At 55.4% G+C, this 26331-nt stretch overlaps 1 protein-coding gene across 3 annotated transcripts; it reads right to left on the reverse strand.

Moving 5' to 3' along the window:
* Positions 1-7401: 7401 nt before the first annotated feature.
* On the reverse strand, positions 7402-19719 carry SAMD10 (sterile alpha motif domain containing 10). 3 transcript variants are annotated; one of them, XM_068207855.1, is made up of 5 exons: positions 19584-19719; positions 14011-14204; positions 10440-10608; positions 8969-9109; positions 7402-8689 (listed from the first exon to the last, which is right to left on the reverse strand). In XM_068207855.1, the coding sequence occupies exons 1-5, from the start codon at positions 19612-19614 to the stop codon at positions 8625-8627; spliced, it is 600 nt and encodes a 199-aa protein (XP_068063956.1). In that variant the 5' UTR covers positions 19615-19719; the 3' UTR covers positions 7402-8624. The 3 variants fall into 3 exon arrangements, with proteins under 3 accessions (XP_068063956.1, XP_068063955.1, XP_068063957.1); XM_068207854.1 differs by lacking the exon at positions 19584-19719 and adding an exon at positions 16492-16848; XM_068207856.1 differs by lacking the exon at positions 19584-19719 and adding an exon at positions 16492-16842 and having other exon boundaries at positions 7402-8732.
* Positions 19720-26331: the final 6612 nt, after the last annotated feature.

A 26331-nucleotide genomic window follows, 5' to 3' on the forward strand; every position in this document is an offset into this window, starting at 1 on the left:
ATGCCTTTCCCTTACCCTATTCTCCAAGATACAAACAGGATGACCTGCTTGTCGTTGTGCCCGACCCGTTATCCTTTCCTCCAGGGTGTCCTGCCCATCATCCTACCTTCCAAGGTGTTGGCAGTGTCCTGTATGTCACTGTTCTCTCCAGGGTGTCCTGTTCATCATCCTGCCCGCGAAGGTGCAGGTAGGATGCCCTCCCCATCCATCAATCCATCTAAACCCAGGGTGCTCCAGGTCCCCTTGTAAAGCCACCCCACCCCTGGGAATGATGCTGGGTGGGAGCCTGTTGCAATGTCCATGGGGCACTTTCCCAGCTGCCAGGCTTGGGATGTCACCCCTGCAGAGCCGGTGGCACCTGGGGAGGGGCCGCGGGGCATAGTCAGCCTTGGTTACCGGCTGTGGGAATGCATAGCCACACCAGGATCCAGCAGTAGCCCAGAAATTAGGGAAAATCACATTAATTTTGTCAGGTGAGTGCAGAACCCAGAGCAACCATTGGTGTAAGGGCCACCCTGCCTGCCACAGTGCGTGGCTCCTGCGGTGCTGCCGGGAACTGGGAGGCCCTGTGGCACAGTTGTGCAAAAAAAAGCCCAACCCAAGCCGGGAGTTTCCCCGCGGTTTTCCCCTCTTTGTCTCCATTGCGGGAAAAGAGCTTAATTAACGTCTGCAGAGAGCGGGGAAAGCTCGGTGTAATTGCTAGGTATGATTATCGGTGCAGCGGAGGGTGCTCAGCAGGGTGGGAGGGACAGGCACAACCCACCTTTTTTGTATAAAATGAGGCATATCCGAGGCGGCCTCGCTTTCCCAGGCAGCGAGCTGCCTCCCGTGGCTGTTGGGCAGCTCCACGTGCTCGCTGAGACCAGGCAGCGCCTTCAGCACCTTCGAGGTCCCCTCCTCACTGTAAACGGTGCCCATCCCTCATCCTGACAGCTGTTCCACGTGTGCAAAAGTGCCACCATGTCCATTTTCTGCATCCACAAAGAACAGTTTTGCATCTCCAGGAAGGGGATGAGGGTGAAGGGAGATAGGGGAGCTTGGCCACGCTGGGTTAGACAGGGGCAGGGAGAGCAGGCAGCTACAGGCTGGGTGAGGAACAATCCCCTGAAATTATGCAATATAAAGGCACCCACTGTTGTTATTTTCAAACTCTACTGAGTAGAGGAGGCCAAGGGATGGACTTGAAAAGACCAGGAAATGTTAAGCAGATGCTGAGTAGTGCTTTGTTTCCCAGCTATGCTGGGAAAGGCAGGAGGAGGAGGAAGAGCAACAGAGGCAGTGGTGCTGCCTTCCTCCTTGTGCTCACAGGAAACCATCGCATCTCTTGCTCCGTGGCTATTTTGCAGAGGTGGTTTGTGGATGAGAGCTCATCCTTCCAAACCATCATGATGCTGTGGAGGGGGCTATGTGGTGATTCCCCAGTGCCCTGGTCCCCTGGTCACTGTTCCCACTGTCTCTACTGTTCCCGCCACTCGAGGCAGGAGGAGGTCAAGGAGCCACAGCCAGGCACACACTGCAACTGTAGATGCTGGAGAAGGTGCTTGGCAGCAGGGATGAAGCAGTCCAAGCCATTGAGCATGTAAATTAAATTGATACAGACCCCAGGAAGAGGTGATGAGGAAAAAACAATTATGTAGCCTGTATCAGTGAGATGCTGCCACCCTCCATGCAGTCCTGACATTGCTTCTCCAGCCTCTCATGCTGGTGCTGAGCAGATCTCCCTGGAGCTGTCCTGTGCCTGCCAGGATGCAGCCAACTCAGTGACCTCCACCCCAACCCAGCAGCAATTTGGGTATCCCCGACAAGGGTCAGTTCTGGCTTGTAAAGACACCTGGACAAGAGTTTAAAATGCCACAAATGTAAAAACCACCCTTTAAGGAAAGACAGGAAATAATCTGGTTTTCTGGATGCAGATCCTCTTGGGATGCTGGGATCTGGAGGCAGGACAATGCCACTTACCCAGAATGGGCCTGCCTGATGAGGCATTTACACCTTAAAAAGTAACTTAAAAGCATATTTTAGAATCACAATTAGCCACCTTCCACTACACCAGGCTGCTCCAAGCCCTGTCCAGCCTGGCCTTGAACACTTCCAGGAATGGGGCAGCCACAGCTTCTCTGGGCAACCTGTGCCCGTGTCTGATCCATGGGCTGCAGCAGCACCCTTCAGATCCTTAAGTCAGTTAGAATAAAATGTGTGCTGGGTCTGCAGAGCCTCTTCCACATGTCGCTGCTCTGGAGACATCCCAAAAACTCCCACTAACTGCTGTGCATATGGGGCAGTACAGGGCCAGCATCTCCACTGGTGGGATGGTGAGATGCTTAATGCGTGGGACTGGGAACACTGGGAGCACTGGGAGCCCAGACTTCAGCTCAGTCTGCTGAGCCTTGTGCACCAGGCACAGAGACAGGTGAGGGAAAGGGCATGACTGATGCCCAGATCCAGGATGGGAGATTTGGCGTTCCCTGTCTCCCAAGGCTTTATCCTGGGATAAAGGGTCACAGCCGGCTGCTGCATCCCTTTTATCCTTGGAGTGGCAGGGGGACAAAGCCCCTTGGAGCAGCCACATGCTCGCACATCCACAGGACAGGCTGTGCAGAGGCTGGTCCGGCTGAAAGAGAGTGATTCCCGAACAAAGAGGGATTTGCAGCTGGTTTGTGCGGCAGCATCCGGGCCAGCCCCAGCCTCCTCCTGCACGCTGCTCCACAGCCCGGGCCGCTGATTGGAAACCCGAGCCTGCCATCACTCCGACAGCCAGGAATTATGCTGATGGATTTTTTATTATTTTCCCCCCTCCCTGTGCTTGAATGCACTCAGCAAATATAAGCAAAAGGGGAAAAAAAAAAAAAGAGTGAGAGAAAATCCAAACAGATTCAATTTTAGATATGGCGACAAAGCAAAATGGTTGCAGTGCAAAGAGGGAAGGCTAAGGGGGGAAAAGCTCCTGCCTCAAGGAGGAGCTGGAGCTGTTTATGATTTACAGGGTTGTAGTGACATGGGGGACACGTCCCATGGGGACCCATCCCAAGCTGGGGACACCAACAACCCCATAGAAGGCAGAGGGACCTGTGGGGATGCAGGGTAGGACTGGTGCTGAAGTTGTGTGGCTTTATCAAATCCTTCCTAGTTTTAGAAAATGCCTGCTCTGATGGGAAGTGAAGAGGCTAGTTTTCTGTGGGGGGTGTGAAGGATTTTCCTGGAGGTCCCAGTAACAGCCTGTGCAAATGTGCTGCCAGGGAATGTTGTGCCAAAATCAAACCCCAAACTTGCCTTTCCAAAAAAGGCCCAAGTGAAATGCTGTGGATGTTCAACTTGGCTTTACAGCAAACCTACAGCATCCAGGCTGGGGAACAGCTCTGGTCAGCCCAAATGATACTTGTTTTGTATCAATTCTGTATCTCAGTCCTGTTGCCTTCCCTGGGCTGCCCGACTCCCAGCAATTGCTGCCTTCCCTCTGGTGGCTTATAGCCTGTGGATGCTGCCTCCCCCTTACTCCAGCCTTGCCAGGTGGTCCCATGTGGCACCAACCCTGCACCTGGCACTGCTGCAAACCTGGGACCACCCTGGTGGAAGCAGCAGCACTGTAACTGCATCTGTACCCACCCCTCTCCATCCTTGTCCCAGTGAAAGCACCACAGCCATACCCACACTCACTTCTCTCCATCTTTCCTGTTTCTGTGCTATGCCCTCAGTCCCTGGGAGTGTTTCTGGCTCTGGGGAAGCAGAGCATTCAGAGGGCATCAGCAGCTGAGAATGAGGACCAAAAATGAAGGAAGTAATATAGGGGAACAGAATGAAATGAAGCAATTATCCCTGCTCTGATACTTTCTAATTAAGGAAAGTGTCACCCTTATTAAGAGGCCATTAATTCATTGTCATAAGTCACCACCAGTGCAAGTACCAAAAACGTGCCTGGGCCATGGGGAGTGGAGCAGCTTCCCCTCCTCCTCGCACCACAGGCTCCAGCCCCAGCGAGAGCTGCTGCTTGAGGCCACAGGGCTGCTCATGGATTCCTGCAGGAAATGCCCTGTGCCCACACCCTGGGCTGTGCTTTGATGTGCTCTGCCACGATGCTCAGCCTATCCCAAACAGAGATGAGCCCATCCACCTCCACCTGCATCCCTGTGACTGCATGCTCTGCCCTGTGGGCTCCAAATGGATTTGTGCAAAGCATGTGGTGAGTTCTCAGCAGAGACCGCCTCCCCAGAGGCTGCTCAGGGGAACCAAGCCACCAAAGAGCTGCCCAAATATCTCCAGCCCTGCAGTCAAGGCCAGCATTTCCTCCTGCATCACCTCCCATTAACAGCCAGCTCTGACTTGGCAGCCTCTCATTACGTATTCTGCATGGAGGGCCCCACATCAGCTTAATTAACAAGGTAAGAAAAACGGGACCTTTGAGGAAATCTTAATTATATTATCCATCTCACCCTGAGTGGCACCTGATCCATCCCAACACTGTTTTCAAGTTCATTAGCAATAAATCAAGATTGATTAGTCCTGGATGTGCAGCAAGAACATACAGGAGCAGAAGACTTCTGCTGCCATCGCTGAGAGACTCTGTGTGTATTCCCAAGCCCTGTCTTGTCCTCCAGCACCAGGCAGTGGCATGGGGACCAGGGCTATGGGATGAGGCAGAGGGTGGTGTGCCAGAGCTGGGATGTGGCTGTTGGAGCATCCCAGGAGTGGCTGTTTCACTGTGCCCCTGCCACACGCTGACACCTCACTCTTCCCTGGGATGCTCTGACTTGGGGCAGCACCCAGGCAGCCCTTCCAGGCTGCTGCACCCTTCCAGGAATGAGGCAGCCACAGTTACTCTGGGCAGCTTGTGCCAGTGCCTCACCACTCTCACAGGGAATAATTTCTTCCTAATATCCAACCTAACCCTGTCTTCTGCTGGTTTAAAGCCATTCCCTCTTGTCCTGTCATGTTCTTGTTCAAAGTCACTCAACTCCTTTAGGCACTGAAAGTGGCTCTAAGATCTCACCAGAACCTTCTCTTTTCCAGGTTTACCAACCCCAGATTTCTCAGCCTGTCTTCAGTGCAGCCGTGCTCCAGCCCTTGGGTTCATACTCTTTGGGTTCATGCTCTGGACTCACTCCAGCAGCTTCACAAGCTTTTGATGCCGTGATCCCCAGAACTCGAGGCAGCACTGCATGTGGGGTCCCTCCTGAGCAGAGAAGGGGGGGACAACCCCCCCTCCGTGCTGCCGTGGTGCTGGGGATGCAGCCCAGGACAGGGTTGGCTTACTGGGCTGCCAGCACACGTTGCTCATGTCAAACTGCCCCAAAGGCTTGGGGTGGTTTGTAATCCTGCCTGTGCACCTCATGGGATGACAGGGTCCTAATTAGATGGAGCATGCAAACCACTGGGGACAGGCATTCCAATTTAAACCAGCTCCACCTCAGCAGAGCCAGTGGCAGGCACTGCCACCCCTGTGCCCAGCACACCGTGTCCTCCCACCCCACTCAGCCAGGGACAGCACAGGCTGTGAATTTCAGCACCCGCTGTGAATTTCAGGGTCAGAAGGATGGGGAGCATTCCCTGCATCAGAGCCACAATCAGCAGTGCTTCAGAGCTGGAGGTGTTTACATCATCAAGCTCAGTAATTACTCAGACAAATTTGCATGCATTTTCTATGGGCATCTCTGCTGGCTTTTTTATTTTCTGCTTGAAAACCTTGCTGGAATCTGCAAACTGCCTCTGCCACTGGGAAGGGATTGCTGGATTGTTCCTTTCTAAGAAGGTGCTGAACATAACTCCTGATGCCAATGACACATTGGCCCTCTTATTCAAAAGATTTTCCACCAAATAAAATGGCAAAAAAATTTATTAGAGACAGGAGTTGTGTGGCCATTGCCTGCTCCTGTGCCCCAGTGCTGCTGCCTGTATCCTCCTGACAGCTGCAGGGGACTGACTGATGCTTGCTGGTGTTTTCTGTTTACTTTAATTGTTGTCTGGTTTTAATATTGCATGAATTGATTCATCTGTGTTTCATTGTCGGCCCTGTTTGTTTTGGGGCAGTGCCTGGAATATCACTGGCAGATAAATGCTGGACAAATAGAAGGTATTTTTCTTGCTCAGCAAAAGATGAGGCGCGACCAAGCTGTGCCTCAGTCTGAGAGGATCCCAAGCAGTATCTGCCTCCAGTTCTCAGGGTCCTGCTGCAATACTCACCACCCCAAATTCTTGCCCATGAGGAGGACTGTCCTTCCTTGGATCCACCATGCAGATGCATTTCACTGTATGCCCAGAGCTACCGAAGTCAAAACCATGTCAGGTCTGTCCTGGATGCATCTCTGCTGCCTTGGGCAGAGTCCTGGGTGCCCCTTGGACAAGCCATGGGCATTAGGTGGCACCAGACACTGCCAGAGCAGTAGTTCAGAGCCAGCCTACACAGATGCTCTGCTCTCACCATCATCATCCTCATCAGAACAAAGACACAGAGCAGAGGACTGGGGGCAGGACAGCATCCTCCTGCCAGCCCTGGGAAGATTTTATCACACTGCTCCTCCACCTCATCCTGTGCTGGTAGGTCTCAGAAAGATACCTGAACAGGGGCTGTGGTTGGAGCTCTAGCTGAGTGCAGTTGGTGGGGTTTCTGCTTTCTTCTGTGCCTCCTTTCCTCCATGCTGAGGAGCTGGAGAGAGCCAGAGCATCCTCAGGAGCACAGCAAGGGGGGCAGCCAGGCTTTGGGGCAGGATCTGGGGGAAACCCTACCTTTTCCAGAGGGTCCGGGGCAGCCCCAGCACTGTTCTGTGCACCCCAGCTGCATTCCAAGCCAAATCTCCACCAGCTTACTGCATGAGCCCAGCTGGAGCCTGGAGAAAGCATTTCTCCCTGTGCAGCTCCCAAGCTCTGGAGAGAAGCTCAGCATCTCCCTCTAACGATGTGCAGACACCTGCAGCCGTGATCTGCTCCTTGGGCTTCTGGCCCCCTCACCACCCCGCAGCTCCCCGTGCCTCCCCACTGCCCCCACTGCCCCCCAGCTCCCCACCAGGACAGAAACAATCCCCACCGTGGGGAAGATGGGCTGTTTCCCGGCTTCTTTTTCCTTTTCTTTAAACTCAAATTCTCCCAGCTCTGTTGCTCGTGAGTCTCCAGTGAGGTGAGAAGAGCAAATTTTGCTGCATATTTGAAAAGGTCAGTGTGGAAACAGGAGGAAATTCTAATTCCTGTGTCCTGGGGTACCAGCGGCTACAGACAGCAAAACCCTGAAGCTGCTTCCCTGCAGACAGAGCTGAGGGTCACAGACCCCTGACCCACAGGCAGAGAGGGAAGACGTTCAGCCTAGCATGGAGTGATTTAGGGTTGTAGACATCTCCTGTGCATCCCCAGGAAGGACTGGAGGGACCAAACTCACAGGGCAGGTTCAGGTGTGGGAAGAGTCAGAAGAGCAGTGAGTTAAAATAACAGTCTCTAATTTATTACCAGCAGAGAAGCAGGCAGGAGGATGCCTGGCCAGGGGGCACCGTGACCTGCCTCCACTTCCCAATGCCCCAGGGGTTTTGGGGTGCTGCTGTTTTTGGACCCCCATGACCCATAGCCCTACCCTCATCACTTGAGGTGGAATGTTGGGAAGTGACAGCATCCACCCTGGCCAAAAATCCTGATTTACATATGGATTTTCCTTATCTGCCCACAAGGGCAGTCTCTAGCTCTGTATGGGAGAATTTGGGAGATGGGGGCCTAACAGCAAACACTTTCACTGTAATGATGGTGGAGGTCATCAGGAAGGTGCCTGGCTTTGGTGGCACCATTGCCAGCTCTTGGGCAGGCGGTCAGGACAGGAACCTGCCAATGCCTGGATGGGCAGAGCTCTGCAGAGCTGGTGGGAGCATGGAGCAGAGCAGGACCAGGCATGGAGGCCAGGGAGGACCTGGAACCCAGTGTTCCCCCAGCCCCACCCTGGGCAGCACCCACACCCACCCGGCAGCAACCCCTGCCTGCTCCCCCCAGCCCCTGCACGGGCTCCCCCATCTGCCTGTGGATGAAGGATGAGCTCTTGGCACAGGTTCCTCCAGGCCATGGCACCCTCCTGGTGCATCCAACCTGCTTTTACTTGCAGATTTTCCAGCTCTGATGACTCAGCTCCCTTTTTAACTCACCAAGCGGAGCTGGGTGCGGGGGTCTTGGCCCCACTTTGAATTTTTTGGCTGGTTGTATCATCTTATTTGCTACTGATAACGTCACCTCCCCGGATGCTGGAAGGCAGCCCAGTCTGATGAGGAAACCAAAGCTCCTTAAATAAGCTCCGAGACATGGACACGAGTTGCTGGGTGCTGGGATGTTGCCCAAGTGCAAAATGCTTCAGTGTCCTGCACATGGCTCCGAGCTGTCCCTGGAATCACTGCGTTCCCTTTCTTCACAGTGCTGAGCCCTGCCCTTTGCCATCTCCTTTTTTCCATCTCTTTCCCTGTGAACTCTCAGGCTCAGGTGGATGGAAGTTCATCATCTGTCCCAGCAGCTGGTTTGCTGATTTTCCTCCAGCCAAGAGCCATGTCTGCTGGACGCAACCTTCCATCCCTGCACAGGAATGTATTCCTTTAAAAGAAAGAGAAGGAAGAAGCAGGAGAGGAGCCCTGGAGTGCCTGGGAAGCTGTCTCTTCTTATTCCAAGCGTGTGGCTCAGGTCTCGTATCGGCGATGCACAGCCCGTCCCAGCGGAGCTCGGTTCACAGTGTTGGTGCAATCTGCCAAACAGACGGATCAGCTAGGAGACATTTCCAAAAGAAGCTGGAACAAGGTGGGAGAGGAAGGAATAAACAGCCTGCAGGGTAGCACGTCGCAGCTCACCCACTACCAGCCCCAGAGAATCTCTTCCCTTCTGTGCAAAAGGCCACTGAGAGATTTTGGGCTGTGTGTGGCAGCCTGGCCCTGTGCATCACAATTCACCCCTGTGCTCCCTGAACGGCTCCACAACCCATCCCTATGTGCCTCAGCCCAGCCCTGGGCTGCCCCGTTGGCCCTACCTTGGCTGAGCAGCTGCAGGTTCCGGACCTCCTCGCGCACCTGGAGCTGCAGCACCTGCTGCAGGACCTCCTGGCGCTGCGTCTCCAGCACGATCCCCATGCGCTGCAGCTTCTCCCCGTTCAGCCGCAGCAGCGCCCGGCCTGCAAACACGGAATGGCTCGGTGCCCCACCAGCCCCGTGGAGTGGGGGCATGACTCCAGGAATAGGTAATACAAAGGGATACCCACCAGCATGGAGGAATGAGGAGGGAGTGCTCTCTCACTGCCTGGAGTAGTGCGTGGAGGGACAGGATGAGAGGGAATGACTGGCCGAGGATAGGGTTAAACTGGATGGTGGGAAGAAATTCATCCCTGTGAGGGTGCTGAGCCCCTGGCACAGGTTACCCAGAGAAGCTGTGGCTGCCCCATTCCTGGAAGTGTCCAAGACCAGGCTGGACAAGGCTTAGAGAAACCTGGTTTAGCAGAAGGTGTCCCTGCTGGTGGCAAGGAGGATGGGCTTTCAGGTCCCTTCCTACCCAAACCATTCTGGTTTGTGACCTCCCTTTCAGAGAGCGCCGGGTGGCAGCTCATGTCCCCAGCCTCTGCCAGGTATCAGCAGCACAGGCCTGTAACCCATCCCCGCAGGCAGCAACTTTCCATTCTCCGCTCCACCTCCCACGTGAGGAGATGTTTTCTGAGCACAGAGTCCCCACGCAGGCTGCTCCTCCCGGGGCAATGAATGGGGGTGCCCATCACAACGCATTAGTGCTCTGGTCCCCGCCGAGCCACTTCCCTCCAGTCTGGGGCTATTACAGGAGGGATTTTAAACCAGCTTTTGTCCTTGCTTCCCAGCAAACATTCACTAATGCTGCCTTCGTTGCCTGAGCAAGGGCTGGCTGAGCTTTTGCATTAGGATTTTGCATCCCCCCCCAGGCAGCTCCTGCCCTCACTTCCCTGCCACCGTCCCCTGGTCCTGGCAGAGCTCAGTCTGGCCTTGTTGGACTGGAATGATGCTCTTACACAGAGGTCAAAGCCACTGTCCAGGGAGCAAAGGGGAGGGGGCAGATCCTAAAGGTGAGTCTGCTTGAAGGACTTGACTGGGTGTTGGATTTGGACCTGGACAAAAACCTTTGAAACTTGGTCTCCAACTGGGCAGAGATTTTTCTCTTCTTCAAAAATTTTCAGTATTAAAAAAACTTTAATAATATTATTATTGTATTAAGCTAGGTGATGAGAAGATTCTTTCCTGCCTTATAAACCAATATAATAATTTTAAAGAACCTCCAGCCTGTCCTGGAGCTCACCCTGGTGGCAGATGCCTCCTGCCCAGCCTGGGTCAGTGTTGCTGTGTCCCCTGCTCTCACCCTGGCTGCATCTCATGGGGAGAGGGGATAGAAATGGGGGATATATCCATCTTCTGAACCACCAGTGTCCAAACAGCCTTTCCCAGGAGCACGTGCTAATGGGAAATAGTCCGGAGGACACTCTGTACCTGTGATGGCGTGGTGGGAGAACGCCTCGACGTAGATGAGATAGTTGTGTGGGCAGTGCTTCTTCAGCCATTTGCACACATCCTGCTGGGTCCACAGCACCACTGGCTTGACCAGGCTGCCCAGTGTGGGGCTGGTGTGGTAGATGCCATAGTGGTCACAGCCACGGACCTGAGGGGAGTGGAAGGGGAGAGCGTTAGTGGGATTCAACCCTGGGTGGAGGAGAACAGAAATCAGTCCATGGGGATGGGGGAGGTTCTGGTTGGCTGCATAAGATTGTGGTGACACTGGCAGACTTTGGCTCCACACACTCTGGAGTCTCTGGACTCACCCTGAAATCAGAGGAACTAGTAAGGGAGGCAGGGAGAGTGGGGATGGGAGGTCAAGTTGGTTGTCCTACCATATACAGACCCAACACTTTAAACTTCCCAGCCCTCCTGCTACAGACAAGAGACCCAGCTCCCCTCGCCTACGCATCTCCGAGCCCAGCAGAGCTTTGCACAGACTCAGGAGGTGTCCTGGGGTCCTCAGGGTCCCCACCTCACCAGGTAGAGATGGGCATTTGCTGGAAGCTCTCAGTGGGGATGCAGCCAGTGAGATCCTGGAGGAGAGTAGGAACTGGTGCAAAGCCATCCCCATCAGATGTTGGTACTGGTGCAACTCATCTCCACCAGAAGTCCCCAGGAAAGCAGCCAGCAGCCAGCTGGTGCCCTAGAGTAGGAAGGACTCTCCCTTTCTCTCCCTCTCAACCCTCTTCAACCCTGAGCTGACTGGTCACAACAAGGTCCTGCAGCTTTGCTGGTGTCCAAGGCCACCTCTGAATCCTACAGCTGTTCCTGGGGTGCTGCTATGCTCAGAGACACCCAGGATAAAGCAGGGTCACAGTCCCCAGCACCCCAGTGTGCCCTGGCCACCTCCACCACCTGCTGAGCTATGCCATGCTCAGTACTGAGCTATGGCCACGGGGAGAGGGGGTTTATCTGACAGCATCCCTCCACCTTCCCTCCCTCCAGCTGTCTGCTGCAGTGGCCAGTCTCACTCTGAGCCACCCAGTCTCACCCTGAGCCGCTTGGCAGCTCCATTTTCTCTCCCCCATCACAGCTACTCTGGCCTTGCAAGGCTGTTTCAGCTTGGACTGATCTCATACAGAGCAAATCACACATCTTGAGCTGCGACTGCACAGAAAGCAAGACTGCTTCTCCTAGGGCATCTTCCAGGTTGACTGTAAAAGGGGCTGGAGGATGCAGGAATCTCCCTTTCCCTGCTTTTGGCAGTCAGGAGAGATTGGTGAGCTCTCCACTGCTGGTGATGCTGAGACTTCATCCTTGAACAGCACCAGCAAACATTGCTGCACCAAAGCATCCACTTGTGCCCAACCTGCAGGGACTGTCCTGGGCTGGATCACAGCAAATTGGGGTGGAAAAGACATCCCTGCTTCCCACAACAGAGGGGGACTGGACTGCCAGGGCTCACCGATGCCCCGGACAGGGCGGGGACAGAGCAGGAATAGCAGCTGATGCACGACACACCGGCATGGGAAAGGTCGGCAGCGTGTGGCCCCGCGGTGTGCCAACATCGACCTCTGCGTGTGAACGCTGCCTAATTAAGCATATCTAATAGAGGAGCAGGGATAATTAGTGTAAGAGGGACTCCAGACATCCCGCAGTCACTGAAACTAATGACACATTCTGGAGGGATGCTGTGGAGGAGGCAGTGGAGGGCAGCTGGGCTGGGATGTGCTCCCTGCCCCACGCCAGGCATTGCCGTGGAGCCTGGCCAGCCTGGTGGGGCTGCTGCCTGTTCCCAGGGGAGCGTTGGAGCTTGCAAAGGAACTGTTCCTCAAGCAGAGCTCGTTGGGAACATTCAAGCAACAGGGAAGAAGGCGAAGTTGGGAGGCTGTACATCAATAAGCAAGGAGTCCGTCTCCAAAGCAGATGGAAAATTCAATAGATAATGCACAGGATGCAGTTTCTGAACCGAACCCTCACCTTTGGGAGAGACCCGGCTCCACCAGACGCATCCCGGGAGTCGCCTGCCTGCGGGAGCAGCCCCAGCCCACGCCGGCTGCGCGGCTCCTTCACACTCGGCTGAGCGCGCCGGAGAGTGTGCCGTGGGGAGGAGGAGGAGGAGGGGGAGGAGGCGGCGATTTGCTCTGGATTCACTAACGAGTGATGATGAGAAGCAGAGGGGCTGGGGGGGGAATAACAACCAGCTTCCCGGGAGCTTACCGCGTGCTTCCCACAGCTATTATCCAACTAACCCTCCGAGGCACGGGGGAAGAGGTGACAAACAACTGGCAATTTCCCTGGGCACGCACACGGCTGCACGCACATCACTCAGCAGACACAGCCCTGCACCGGGGACCATCCCAGCATCCCTAAATCCCGGCTGCCTGCTCGGCGTGCATTCCTCGCTCCCCATGGAGGGTCCCCAAGCGATCCCCTGCGCTCCCCGGAGGGGCAGGGGAGGTGTAAGGGATCATGGGTTTGTTTTCCAGCCGGCTGAGCCGCGCTGTCTCTCTGATAAACTCTCAGCCGTGAATATCGAGCGCCGGTGTGGAGGAGAGCAGGCAGGAAGCTGGGAGGCTGCTCTGGCAGGAAGGCAGGAGGTGGCTGGGGGAACCGAGGCGGGGGGAGCTGTCCCTGGACGCTGCAAGGAGCAACTTGCATCACCTCTCTTCGCTCCGGCATTTTTCTTTGCTTTTGGCAAATTAAGAACCTTTCACTAAATCCTTCTGGGCAGCACATAGGGGTGGAGGAGGGAGAACCATAATAAGCCACAGCTGGCACCTGGAGAGTGGCTGGTGTGTCCTCATGAAGGAGCCGCCTGGAGGTGATGGAACAATGTCACCAGCACACGGAACATTGTCTCCCCTGGAGCTGCTGCTCCTGAGAGCATCACGACCATACCCATCCCCGTGGGGTCCCTGTTCCTTTCTGAAGCCAAACCAGACAGGAGGCCCTGTGATACAAAAGCATCTCCATGCTGGCAGCTGGAAGCCATGCAGTTGGATTTTCCCTGTTTTCTTTCCAGCATTCACTGTCTGGATGTGCCACTCTGAACCCAACTCCCAGGGTGCTAAGGAGGGGCTGGGAAGCACCGGGAGCCACCTGCAGCGATAATATTCCTTCTTGTGTCTGTGCAGCAGTGAATGGATGGAAACCTTTGGCTCACAGCCTCCATAGTACAATAAAGTTTCAAATTTTAGGAAGACAGTGGTCCAAACCTGGCTAAGAGACACACACCAGCACTCGGTGATTTTAAGGCATTATAAGGAATTTGGTCCTGGTATGCTTAATGCAAAATGGTATTAAGTCCTAGCTGCAGGTGGGAGGGCAGGTGATGCACAGAGGGGAGGTGACACAGAGAGCTCACCCCAGCACAGCACGAGGCCTGATGAAAACACATGATGATGTTTATATATGTTACTATAACTAAACGCCCAGCAATCATGAGGACAAACAACATCTGAAGGCCTGATCCTGCAGGGAAAGAGGAGATGCTCCTGCGGGGGGTCTGCCAGACACAAGGAGCTGTGTTCCCCTTGGCATGCCCGGGTGGGGAGTGGGGTACCTGCGAGCCCTCGGTGCCCGGCTGCCGCAGGAGTTTGACGGTGCGGCCGCCGTCGGGGCGCTGGCTGCGGCCGTCGTGCCAGGTGAGGCTGCTGCCCGGGTTGCGCTGCAGGCGGTAGCTGAGGTTTTCGGCCGACACCGTGTGCTCCAGGAGGCTGCGGCAGAAGCTGAAGTGAGCAGAGGCGGCAGCGGTGGCTGCAGAAGGAAGGGGGGTGAGAGACGGCCATGGTGTCCATCCACCCCATGCCAGGGCACCCAAAAGTGCCTTTTCTAAGCCATGGGACCTGCTAAACTCAGGCTGTGGGTCCCTCTCTCTAAAAACTCCCCATTCCTGCCTTCCTTTCCCATTGCCAAGGAGAAAATCCACCAGCCCAGGAACTGCCAGCTGGCGCTGGGATCCAGCAGGCACCCGACAAGATGTTTGCCCACACAAACCCCTCAGGAGCGACGTTTGTTTTGACACCCGCCAGCCGAGCAGACGCGGGACCTGCAGCTGATCCCCGACACCTGGTGAGAACCTCCTGTTTGTCACTGCTGGGACAGGAACCGGGACGAGGCCCAGGGAAGCTGCTTCCCGTGGTCCAGGCTGACAGCAAACAGCCACCACCAAGGGAAGGGGAGTGGAGAAACCCTCGCTGGGCAGCCTGGTGGAGAAGGGAATGCAGGCTGGTTCCCCCAGCACAGACCATGGGTGCCTGGAGACAGCCACTGTGCACTCCAGTGATGGCCAAACACACACCAGCCTGTCAATAATGACCACAAAGAGACATTTACCCACAACGAGTGCTTTTTGTCCCTTATTCATAGAATCATAGGATATCCTGAGTTGGAAGGAACCCATAAAGGTCATTAAAGTCCAATTCCTTGTGTTTTAACAAGCTGGGGGTGTTGGGGTTGCAAGGAGGTTGAAAAGCTTTCCTTTGAGGAGGGCTGAAGGGACCCAGCTGCCACAGGAGGAGGGTGAGTGGGTATTAGGGGCTCACGCTCTGTCTGCTCTGGATAAAAGCCATTCAGCTTGACATAAACAGCTCTGATCCGCGGAAGCAAAGACTGGAGCATCCCCCAGCTCACCTGCTCCCACCATGGGGAGCCAGGCAAGTCATGAACCACCTCCAAGAGCAGACCAGCACCCAAAGGAGACCCACTTCCAGGACAAACCACCCTGAGAGAGCAGGAGGGCTGGAGAAATCCCGAGGCAGCTCGTTTTCCTAATTAGCGGGTTTTAAGAGGGAAGAGATTTTGAAGAGACTGCTCAAGTACACCTTTATGCAATAGGAGAACAACTGGCCAAAAAAAGTCAAAATAGAGCAAAAAAGGGTTGTTGCACTATACCCAGACCACATCACACAGTATTGTTTCTTAAGCACACCCAGCAGGAAGCATTGCCATGGGGAAACTGCAGCAGGGAACCTGTCTGATGGCTGGGGAAGTGATTTTAGAGAAAACAAGGTGGAGGGAGATCCATGGAGAGGCTCAGTGGGGAGCAGAGGCAGGACTGGTAGGAGTGGTCTCTGCACCTGTCCTGAGAGATGGGGATGTCTCTGATGACTTCCAGCAGTCTCAGACACCCTGAGCTTGTCAGGTGAGGACCAGAGCGGGCTGTGTTCCCTCCAGCCAAGGATGTCTGAGATGCCACTGTCCTGTCCCTGGCACCCTGAGCACTGTAGCTGTGCTGGGATATCTCTGAGCTGGAACCTGCCCATCCCACTGGGTGCTGCAGCAGATATAAACCTGGCAGGTCTGGAGGGGCTGCTGCCAGAGTTGTGTCCTTCAGCTGTGCCAGGGCTTCCCCAGGACTTGCTACAGGGACTAGAGGGAAGGAGGATCTGGCCATCAGCAGGACCCATATCCATAGGGAGCTATGGAGCATGTGCCTCCAGCAGCAGGACATGGGCATCTCTGCTCCTGCAGCAAACTCTGCTGGAGGCAACACAAGCAGTGGGAGCAGAGGGGAAAGAGGGGTGAAAGTCGAAAGGAAAAATGAGCTGGGAAGAAAGGCAGCTCTGGGAGCTTTGGGGGCATGGCTGTCCATTGGAGCAGGCAGTGGCTGCCCTGCAGCCCAGAGGCCCTGGCTCCAGCAGCTCCTCCACAGCCTCAGTTTCCCCAGCCCAGCCCTTGTGTCCCAACTTTCCAATCACCTGGCAGCACTCGACATGGGATGGTAGGGAGGGTGAGCAGGGCATGTGGGAGCATTTTGGAGCAAGGAAATGACGGGGACAGAGGAGCCCTGTGTCAGGAGAGCCCTGGGCTGGCTCCACGCAGGGACATGGGGGTGACACCCAACACAGGCTCTCCTCTCCTTTCCGTGCCCTGCACGGGGAGTAGCCTGAGAATCCCCAGGAGCAGCCAGCAACCCTCCATCCCCTCCGCTCCTCTATGGTAAGCCGGAGGCTGTGCCCTCCGGCCAGGAACGCACATGCAGCATCTCCCCCCAGGCCCGCTGGCCCTGCAGCCCCCCAGCCATACCCTGAAGACCCCTCACCTGGCTCGGGCGGTCCCTGCGAGCTGCGGATGGTGGAGACGCAGCAGAGGGATGGCCGGCCCTGCTGCATCTCGGCGGGAGGAGGGATGCGCGTGAGCGCTCGGCACCGCTGTCACGAGTGCGGCTCCATCCCTGCCTCCCCCCATACCTCGTCCACACCTGACTGATTCCCCCGAGCGCCTCCCTCCCACTGCCTCTGAGCACCGGCTGCACGCTCATCCCAGCTCCGGGCGGCCCCGAGCCGGTCTCACATGGACGGGGGGGGTGAATGACACCCCCTCCCCGCTGCCCCGTGGGCGTTTGATCCGGAGAGATGCTCGGCGCTTTCCTCTCGTGCTCCCGCCTAATCCCGCGGCAGGGCCAGCTGGCACTGGGATGGACAGGAAGCCTAGGGGGGCTGCTGCAGGCGACACTGCTGCCACCGGGCATCAAAGGGACCAAGCGGAGCCATGGCACGAGTGTGGCAGCACCGGGGTCACTGGTGGCTGAGGGCAGTCGGGTGCGGGAGGAAAAGCAAAGAAGGAGCATGGAGATGAACAGCCTTAACTGGAAGGGGCCGCAGGGCGGGGTGTGGGCTGCACCTGCTCCGCCAGAGCTCTCGTGGCTATGGTCGTGTTGGGGTCCCGGCAGAAGTGGGGTTCCCACAGAGCAGAGGCTGTGCTGGATCCTGAAACGGGAATGGGAATGCAGGAGCCTCCCGGCTGGCTGAGCCCGAGCTGGAGTGGGGAGGTGAGAGCTCAGCTCAGGTCCCCAAACAGCCACTGTGACCCCACCATTCCAAGTCCCTGCCAGCTGGTCTAGGGTCCCTATGCCCCATCTGCCTGCCCCCATGAGTGACACCCCACTGCCTGCTTGCCGCCGGGGAATCGCTGCCGGGTTGTTTCCATGGCTCTTTGATCCATTTTGGGCATCTCTCCAGCCACACAGGAGGGGGAGGCCAGGTCCGTGTCACCGCAGGGACACCAGCAGCAGTGGGACAGGGACAGTCACAGCTCCCTCCCCTCACCAGGCACAACGCTGCTCCCGATCCCATTCCCTCTCCAGACACTTTTATGGCTGGTGAAACGTGAGCACTGGAGCGGCTCAGAGCAGCAGCAGCTGCTGGTGGGGAGAGGAATGGGAAATCTCCTGGGGCTGGGCACCTCGGGGCCCGATGTGGCAGCATTCCCCGGCAAAAGCATTTCTAGGTGGGTGCCGAGTTGCCCCGGGCTGATCACTACCAGCAAACCGGCTGCCAGGGGACTTTCCGCGGATGCTTCCCGCTCACAGGTGACCAGGACCTGCCCAGGGGACACGGTGGCAGACAGCCAAGCTGCAGGAGGAGCAGGCAGGGGCACGGGGGAGCCAAATGCCTCGACAGGCAAAGACTGCCAGACTCCTGCTCTGTCCTCTGCCACCACTTCTCATCATGGCCTCAGGAACACCCCTGTGTCTTTGATGCCATCGTGCGTGTGGCTGTCCCACAGACCTGCCCTCCAGATGGGGACATGTCTGCAGGCAGCTGCAGTGGGGGCAGCCAGGCTTCCCGGGGTCAGACAGGCTTCCCGGGATTAATGGGAGAAGCTTGAAACAAGCTTCACAAGGAATGAAATCACTGTGTTGGTTTGCCTGGCTGCCCGTGTGTGATGACCCTTAAGGGTGGGTCATCACACCGCATTTGGGAGGGAAGGAGACATTTAGCACCAAATACAGCGAGGGATTTGCTTATAATTGGAGGTGGATTCGGGGAGCTGGTCATCTCTCTCGTGTTCCTGCAGGCAGGTGAAAGGTGGATGGGAGCAGAAGTCTCTGAGGACTCCTAGGACTCTCTCAGGACCTAGGGAATTTGCTCAATTCAGGGAGCAGCTCTGTGAAGAACTCATCCTGTTTTTAGTGGCATCTGCATGAGCCATGAGCTCAGCTGGCATTGCCATTGCCCTGGTTCCCTGTGTCCCTTCCATGTGCCTTCACCCTGGTGGAGGGCAGATCTGCTGCTTGAGCTGGTGGAGCCTCCAGGGATGGTCGTTCCAGTGATGCTCTCTGGGATCCCCCAACACATCCCATCTTTGAAGCTGTGTCTATAGGATGGACCAGGTCCTGCTCTGAGCTATTCCCTAAGATCTGAGGAAGATGAAACCAGACTCAGAGAGGACTGACACCCCCTCCAGCCTCTCCAGATTCCCCTGAAGTGTACTTGGCTCAGGCCCTGGGTGTGGCGAGTGTCACCCCAGCGCTTCCCTCTGAATTCTCCGCTTGCAGAGATGAGATGGGAGCCCCGGCCGGAGCTCAGGCTGGTGGCTGCCCACTGCTGGTGCCTCCCGAGGATGGAGGAGGAAGGGAACAAAAGGCAGATGTCCTTTCTGTCCTCCCTGTGCAGCACGATGGGTGCCCTGGGCACACGTTGAGGGAGTGTTTGGGGGGAACATGCATGCATCTGTGCTCCTGAGACTCCCATGGGTACTGCCAGGAGGTCCCTGAGCACCCTGTGACAGAGGACTTCTGTAGGGATGGACAGTATGAGAGTGTGGGGTGAGGGCAGCGGGCAGGACTCCAGGTGGCTCTGGGCAGGTTCTCCTGGCAGGAGGCAGGTGAGGGAGCCCACGGACACCCCTGCGTGTGGTGAGCCCCCTTACACCTTGACATGCTCTTCCCAGGGGTCCTGCTCTGCTCCAGCACCCCCAGGCCTGCCTGCCCTGTCCTCACACCTGCATCCCTTTGCTCTAGCCAAATTTTCCAGCCCATTTCATTGGTACACCACAATTCCAAGGGTAGGACATGGGGACAGACTCTCCCCAGAATGGGAGAGTAAAGGGGAATGTAGAGGGACTGACTCCCGGGATGGAGAGGACAGCACTGGGGATCGAGGGCAGGCAGACCCCCGGGATGGAGGGGGCAGCACCGGGGGAGGGACGAAGAAGAGACCCCCGGCATGGAGGGGGCAGCACCGGGGGATGGAGGACGGACAGACCCCCAGGACGGAGGGGACAGCATCGAGGAGAGATGGAGGGCGGCCCCTGGGATGGAGCGGATCCCCAGGTCCGTGCGCGCCGCGTTCGCGGCTGAGGGAAGCGCGTCCCGCCGCGCACCTGAGCCCCCCCGCCCGCGCCCGGTACCTTCCATGTCCTTGGGCCGGCCGCAGCTCATCCTCCGGCAGCGGCGCCGCGCTCGGGCGGGGACGGAGCCCCGCGCCCCCCGCGCCGCCGGCGGCACCGGGCGCTCCCGCCCGCCCCGCCCCGGTGTCCGCGCCGGGGGCGGTGCCGCGATCCGCCACCCCCGGGGCTCCGCCCGCCGCCGGCCCCGCGCTGCCGCCCGCCTCGAGGATCCCCGAGCATCACCCGATTCCTGCCGGGGCAGCGAGCATCACCCCCCGATCCCTGCCCGGGGCATCATCCCCGCTGTCTCTCTCCAGCTGAGGGAACAGGTTCTTGGGGACCTGTGGGCACCATGGGTAGGTTTTTGGTCATGTTTGCAGTGGGCACAGAGCGGAAAGCACCTGGTAGTTCCCTCCACCCCAAATGTCTCTGGTCTCCCCGACCTCCAGGTCCCTGGATGGGAGAGGCAGAGAAGGGTGCTCACACCCCCGTGGGTGCTGGATGAGCTCTGGTGGGTGGTCTCAGCATGAGTGGGTACCCACCAAAGCTCACTCGTGCTCGGCACACCAGCTAAACGGTGTCACCAGCATCTGTCACTACCCCAGGTGACAATCCCACAGACATGTTTTTAAGTGCCCGCATTCAGCTGTCACAGCTGACCCAGACAGGGACTGTCACTGCCAGCCCCTGCAGACACCAAGGGAGCGGGGTCTGGCACCTTGTGTTCATCCTTCCCCGGGCTGGGAGAGGGCTGGGGGCACCTCTGGCTGCCCAGGACAAGGACAAGCAGGTGCCTGTGCTGTGATACTCCACCTTTGCAAGGGTTCTCTGTCGCAGACCCACTGCAGCACAGAGCAGTATCCTCACCCCTGTTTTAAGAGGAAGAACACTCAGCTTAAGCACATTGTGTGACGACCACTGCCCTGTGGGCTGGGAAGGTGCAGCAGGTGGCAGTGACCTCGCACAGCCTCGGGCAGGGTTTGTGTGCCTGTTCATCAGCCTTGCATAGCTACGGCATAAAACCCTCTTGGATCCGAGCTGTGCAGCTGTGTGTGTAAGAATGAAGCACTTGCCAAAACTAAATTCAGCTCCCCAAATCAATAGGAACTTTCCAAAATTTTGGATGCTCAATCAGGAGCTGTTCTGGATGAGGCTCAAGTGCCTGACAAGGCTGGATGCTGGCTCAGCTCTGCGCTGGGAACTGGCCAGGGCTGACACATTCAGCGAGCCAACCATGCTGCCAGGCAGGGAGCAGGGACATCGAGTCACAAACCATGCATGTAGTGGGGATATCAGGCCCCAAACCCTGTCTGTAGCCTGCAAAGATCCTTTGAGAATCTCTGGGGGGAGTTGGCATTCCTGCTCTGGCTTCAAGAGAGCAGGAAGGGCAATGCCGCTTGTTGCAGGCAGATAAAGAAAGAACGCCTTCTCCATCCCTTTGAATTTCCCATTTCTCCCTCAGCCTTTGTCTGCACACAGAGCTTTTGAGCCATGGCAGAAATTTTCCAAGAGAAATATGGTTAAAGAGGGGCCTTGGCAGGAAAAGGCTGATGTCGCTTGAGAAATGTGTGCAGATTACACCAAGCTGTTATTAAAAATAAGTGCTGTGCTTTTCCCAGCCTTTGCTTTCTGTGATTTTGCTGGTAGCAATTGCACTTCTTGAGTAAAGGGTTCACATGTCCAGGGGATGGAATTTGTTTCCTCCTCATCTGCAAATGAGCCTGGTGCCAGCCCAGCATCCCGATGGCCTGGAGACACTGTGGTGGGGTTTGGGTGCCTGAGGACGTTCCGACTGCTCATCCATCTGAAATTTCAAAGGATTTTCAGAAAAACCTTGAGCCTGGGGCTGCATGGGGAGGGTTGGGGAGGTGGTGTGGCCCCCACACCTGCTCCATGCTCCAGCCATCCTTGGTTTTACAGCATCCAGCTTCACTCTTAGGCTGTGACTCAATCCCCCCCATGATGGATCATCTTTTAAACAGCCCCAGCAACTCTGTCTTGGGTTTTGGTCTGACTTTGGGTCTTTTAATATCTGGTTGAGAACTTTCCACAGTTAAACAGGAGTTAAACAGTTTTTTAGGGAAAGACACCAAGACAAAGCTTGGGACATTCAAAGCATGAGCCAGGGCTGCATTTCCCAAGGCAGTGATGGTGTGGGAAGGGGACAAGCTGGGGACAATGACTCCACTGAGCTCTAGACCAACAGCCTCCCCTCCACGTGCACATGGATTTGGGTAGGGAGAGCACCAGTGTTCCCGTGGGTCCCACCCCTCCCCAACAGCCGGCTCTGGAGAGGGTGTGAGGCTGAGATGATTCAGCATGTTCGTTTTTCAGAGAATAAAGGAAGTAATTAAACATCAGCTTTCCTCCCGCCGCGCCCCGCGAGGATGAGAGGGAGGAGATGAAAAGCCTTCAGACGGAAGTTATTTGTCCAAGGAGAAAAGTGGCTAATTTCTCTGGTGCTTTGCTTGTCTGCTCGTTAATGAAAACTGCTCATCAGCAGAAAAAGGGAGCACCCAGCAAGCGGGAGGAACCAGAATCACACATCCATCAGTGGCTGGGCACCTGGTCTTGGTGGCCTTGGGACATCCTGCCCTGTTGGGACCTCACCTCCACAAAGCCCCCCATGGTACCCAACCACAGGCCTGGGGGCTGTGAATGTGCTGGGTATTGGGGACCCCTCCTCACTGCAGCCCCATGGGTTGGGAACAGACACTGCCAAGCTAAACACCAAGGTTTTCCCAAATCCCAACACCCCATTCCTACCCACAACCCCCCTCCCAATTCTTTTGTGCAAAGACTTCAAAATGAATTTGTTGAGGCACTTGCAGGGAGATAGAATCAAAAACAGCTTCGTGCTGAAGCCTCCTGCCTGGTGCGGGCTGATGGATGGTGCTTATCTCAACCAGGCATAGAAATATTTAGTGTTATGAAAATCTCTCCCTGAAAAGAATTTATTTTCATGCTGATAATAAAAGAACCAAAGCTCAGTTCTGCAAGGCGGGGGTGTTGCAGGTCACATCGGAGCTCTGGCTTTCGGAGCCCAGAGGTACCTGTGCTGTCCTCTGGCCCCTGGCTGGGCAGGTGACCCTCTTGTCACTCAGCATGACATCTGCACCCTCCCTAGGTTCATGATCTACTGGCAGAGGACATCCAAGGCATTGCTCTCTCTTTGCTGCTCTCTGGCACACAGAGAGGGGTTGAAACAAGAAAAGCTCTTCCATTTGGAGGTTTATATAGATATATTTCTAATTGGATTTTGGCACATCACGGTTATTTTCAAGGCAGTCTGTAATTATTTGAGAGCCTGATCACCTCCTTTCCCTCAGAACAGAGGACTGGCTTTTTTCTTTTTAATATTGTTTCCCCAAGTGAAATTGTGAACTTGCAACTTAATCCAATCAGAAGACACACATGATGTACCTCTGCAAGGACACGGCAGGACGGCAGGATCCACTTCTGCCAGGTTCCCAATCAATGCCCAGCAAGGGCAAAACACATAAGAATAGTATTTTAATTCTTTTTTTATTTAAAAAAAAGGAAATAATTTTAAGAAGATCACGGGTATTTGATGGGGTGGAGAGGTTTTGCTGCTCCTGCAGTAGCTCAGCCCACCCTGTGCTGAGACTGCCTCATGTCCAGCTGCAACTCTGCAGCAGCTGAATGCTGCTCTCTGGCTTTTTCTGTCCCAACTGAAACCTGATGAAATTCCCACTAATTACAGGGGTTTATTTTTACACGTGTTGCAATTTTTTGGGGCCAAAATAGTTTCATCCATCTCCATCTGCTCTCTGTTAGGGAACTGAAGCTTGAGCAGGACGGATCATCCCATCCTCACCAGGGCCCTCCCCAGGCTGGGCATTACCACCACCCCAGTGCTGCATTTGTTATTCCACTGCCCAGAACGAGCACAAATGAAAACCATTATCCAAGCAGAGTTTTCCAGCATCTCACAGCTAATGACCATACACCACTCTGCTGCATCTTAACAGCCTCAAGTTCTTATTTTCTCTAAGCCCAAATTTCAGGGCTCTGGGCTTCATTCAGTTGCTACTGAATCCGATTTATTATTTACATTGCAAGGTACAGCCTGACATGAATTGATTTGCTGTGCTCTGATTGCCACTGCACGCTGCTCTAGGATCTGAGAGCTGGTTGCTCACACAGCCAGGCTGCAAAATCAGAAGTTAGGGAATGCCAGAGTTCAAACTGCTCGGACATCCCAGTGCTCTGTGGTCTGCTCTCGCCTTTGGTTGAACCTCTCAGGATGCAGGGAGTGCTGGTCCCAGCGGGGGTGGTGGGATGGATTAACTGGTGTCCCCCAAAGCTTCCAGAGATCAGATGATTTTAATGGCACCCCTTATTGAAGAAGAGAGGTTTGGAGAGGGCAAGGGACACTGTTTTTTAGGAAGGAGCCATGGATGGGAGTGCAGGACAGATGGACAGAGTGGAAAGGATAGGGAAAAACAGAATTGGGAAGCAAATGGGAGACCTGGTGTTTTGGGGGATTTAGCTGGCCTTTACCTTCATCACCACTTCAACTTTACTTTCATCATCATCTTCACCTTCATTTTTGCCTTCACCTTCACCTTCACTCCTTACCCTGCCCATGGTTGGAGCTTGCAGTACCTTGGGTGGAAGGAATGAGTGAAAATCCCCCAAACCCAAGCCTGTTACTCTGGGTCAACGGTGACCAGAGGCAGCAGCTTTGCTCTTGGCTCAGCTGTGGGAGATGAACCTGGAACAGTGGAGGGCAGGACCATGGACATGCTGCCCTTGGCACAGGGACGTTCCTCCCCCAGCTCATCCAGCGGCCCAAATCACCAGGCACCTTGGGGAAACATTCATCCATCTGCCAGAGCTCTTGACTTTGGACATTCCCAGATGAAAAGACAATTTTAAGGAATCCCATTTGGGCAGCATCATTAACATTCTGCTGGCAAGACACTGTGCCCTTGAGCTCTCTCCTACATGGGGATTCTTCCCAGCAAACCTGCGGCTGATGCCAGCTCCACTCTCTGGATTGCTGAGAGTGTGAGCCTCATGTTGAAGACCCTTTAGGAATCTCTGCTAATTGTCACTGAGACGTCCAATGGCTTGGAGGTGACACTCAAAGGCACCTCACTCCCTCCCAGCTGCTGTGGGATCTTGGCACCTGCTGCTGCTGACTCTGGCAAAATTCCCACCGCACACCAGAGCTTGGTTTGGGGTGCAAAGGGGGGCAGATGCTGCAGATGAGTCCTTAGGGCACCTCTGTATCGTAGCATGGGACTAATTAAAACTTCAGAATGTATATTTACCTAATACGGAGTTGATTTGTTAAGTAGGACATCCTGTCTTCAGAGGATTTTACGGCATCGGGTGATAATCAAGTGAGAACAGGCTCCAAAAGTGTTAATTTAGGAACTGAGACAACAGGGATTAAAAATAAGCCCTGTTTTGTTCTTCTCTTGCACTTCCACATCTGAAATCCAAGTAATCATCCCATTTGGGAGTGCAAAGCAATGGCACCACCACCCAGCAAGCACCACACTGGCTGAGGGTGCAAATGTGGGGCTTCAGTGGCCAAATTTGGGCTCTTTGCCTTCTCAGGGCTCAGCTGAGGAGCTCGCACTGCTCCAGGTATTCCTGGCGTCTCTGGGATGTCCTGTCCCTGTGCCTGGCACTGACACACAGGAAGGGGCTAGATTTCTGTTCAGGACTTGCAGGCAGGTGCCTTGCAACAGGGATTTTCATATAATCATGGAACAATTTGAGTTGGAATGAACCTTTAAAGTCCATGCCATCTCATTCCAACCTTCTGGCTTTTGCAGGGGCATCTTCCACTAGACCATGTTGATCTAAACCCTGTCCAGCCTAACCTTGAAGACTTGCAGGGATGGGGGATCTACAGCTTCCTGAACCAGTGTTTTACCACCCCTGCTGTAATAAAGTTTTCCGTATATTTAACCTAAATCTCCCCTCTTTTAGTTTAAAGACATTTCCCCGCCTTCCATTGCCAGAGGCAGGCAGCAGGAAACAGAGCTTGGGAAGAGTCCCAGTGCTGATCCTGCCCTGCAGATGCATTCTTGCAGTGCTGTGTGATATTTAAAAACACGAATTCCCAGCCTCGGGAGAGCCCCGGGGTTTGTTTTCCCGTTGTCCCGGGAGAAGCCGCCGCCGCCTCTGCTCTCCCCGGGGACACAGAGGCGGCTTTGTGTGACCCAGGGGCCGCAGTGCCCCGGCCGTGGGCTGGGCTGCTCCTTGCTGGGCTTTGGGCCGGACCCCGATCCCAGTCCCTGGCAGGATCTGCCTTGGTGAGCTCGTCCTTGCGCTCATCCAAGGGATTCTTTTCACTTTCAAGCTTTGTGAGCGATTCTGAACATCGATGTGCCCAGCATCCCCTCCCACCTCGCTTTCCTCAGCCACACACACACCAACTGAGCCTGGGAAGTCCCAAAGCAGAAATGGGATGACTCTGAGCGCCCAGGAGAGAGGAGTGACCTGCTGTGGGTGGTCTCATCCCTCTGGGGTTTTATTCCCTCCCCAAAAACGCCACCGAGGGTGGTAAGAAGCACTCTGCCAACATGCACACCCGACAGCAGCTCCCTGCAGGTTAAAGTGCAGCATATTTGCAACTTTAACAGGGGCTGTTGCCCCTTCACCCCTTCAGATTTTGTTGCACCAGGGAGAAAACATCTTTTCTTTCTGCTTCACACCCTGCTTTAAGGTGTTTTGGGAGGACAGAGCAATGCACAGTCCATTCCTTCCCACCATGGGGACGGGCCAC

The sequence above is a fragment of the Anomalospiza imberbis genome, chromosome 17, assembly GCF_031753505.1.
Source record: "Anomalospiza imberbis isolate Cuckoo-Finch-1a 21T00152 chromosome 17, ASM3175350v1, whole genome shotgun sequence".
NCBI lineage: Eukaryota > Metazoa > Chordata > Aves > Passeriformes > Viduidae > Anomalospiza > Anomalospiza imberbis.

Bases quoted from the DNA above. Each gene is read 5' to 3' on its own strand.
- SAMD10 (XM_068207854.1), bottom strand. From the start codon at position 16,561: ATGCAGCAGGGCCGGCCATCCCTCTGCTGCGTCTCCACCATCCGCAGC. The intron at 9,110-10,439 runs GTACAGAGTGTC...CCGTGTTTGCAG, and splicing joins CTCCCACCACGCCATCACAG to GCCGGGCGCTGCTGCGGCTG. The intron at 8,690-8,968 runs GTAGGGCCAACG...TCTGTTTGGCAG, and splicing joins CCTGCAGCTGCTCAGCCAAG to ATTGCACCAACACTGTGAAC.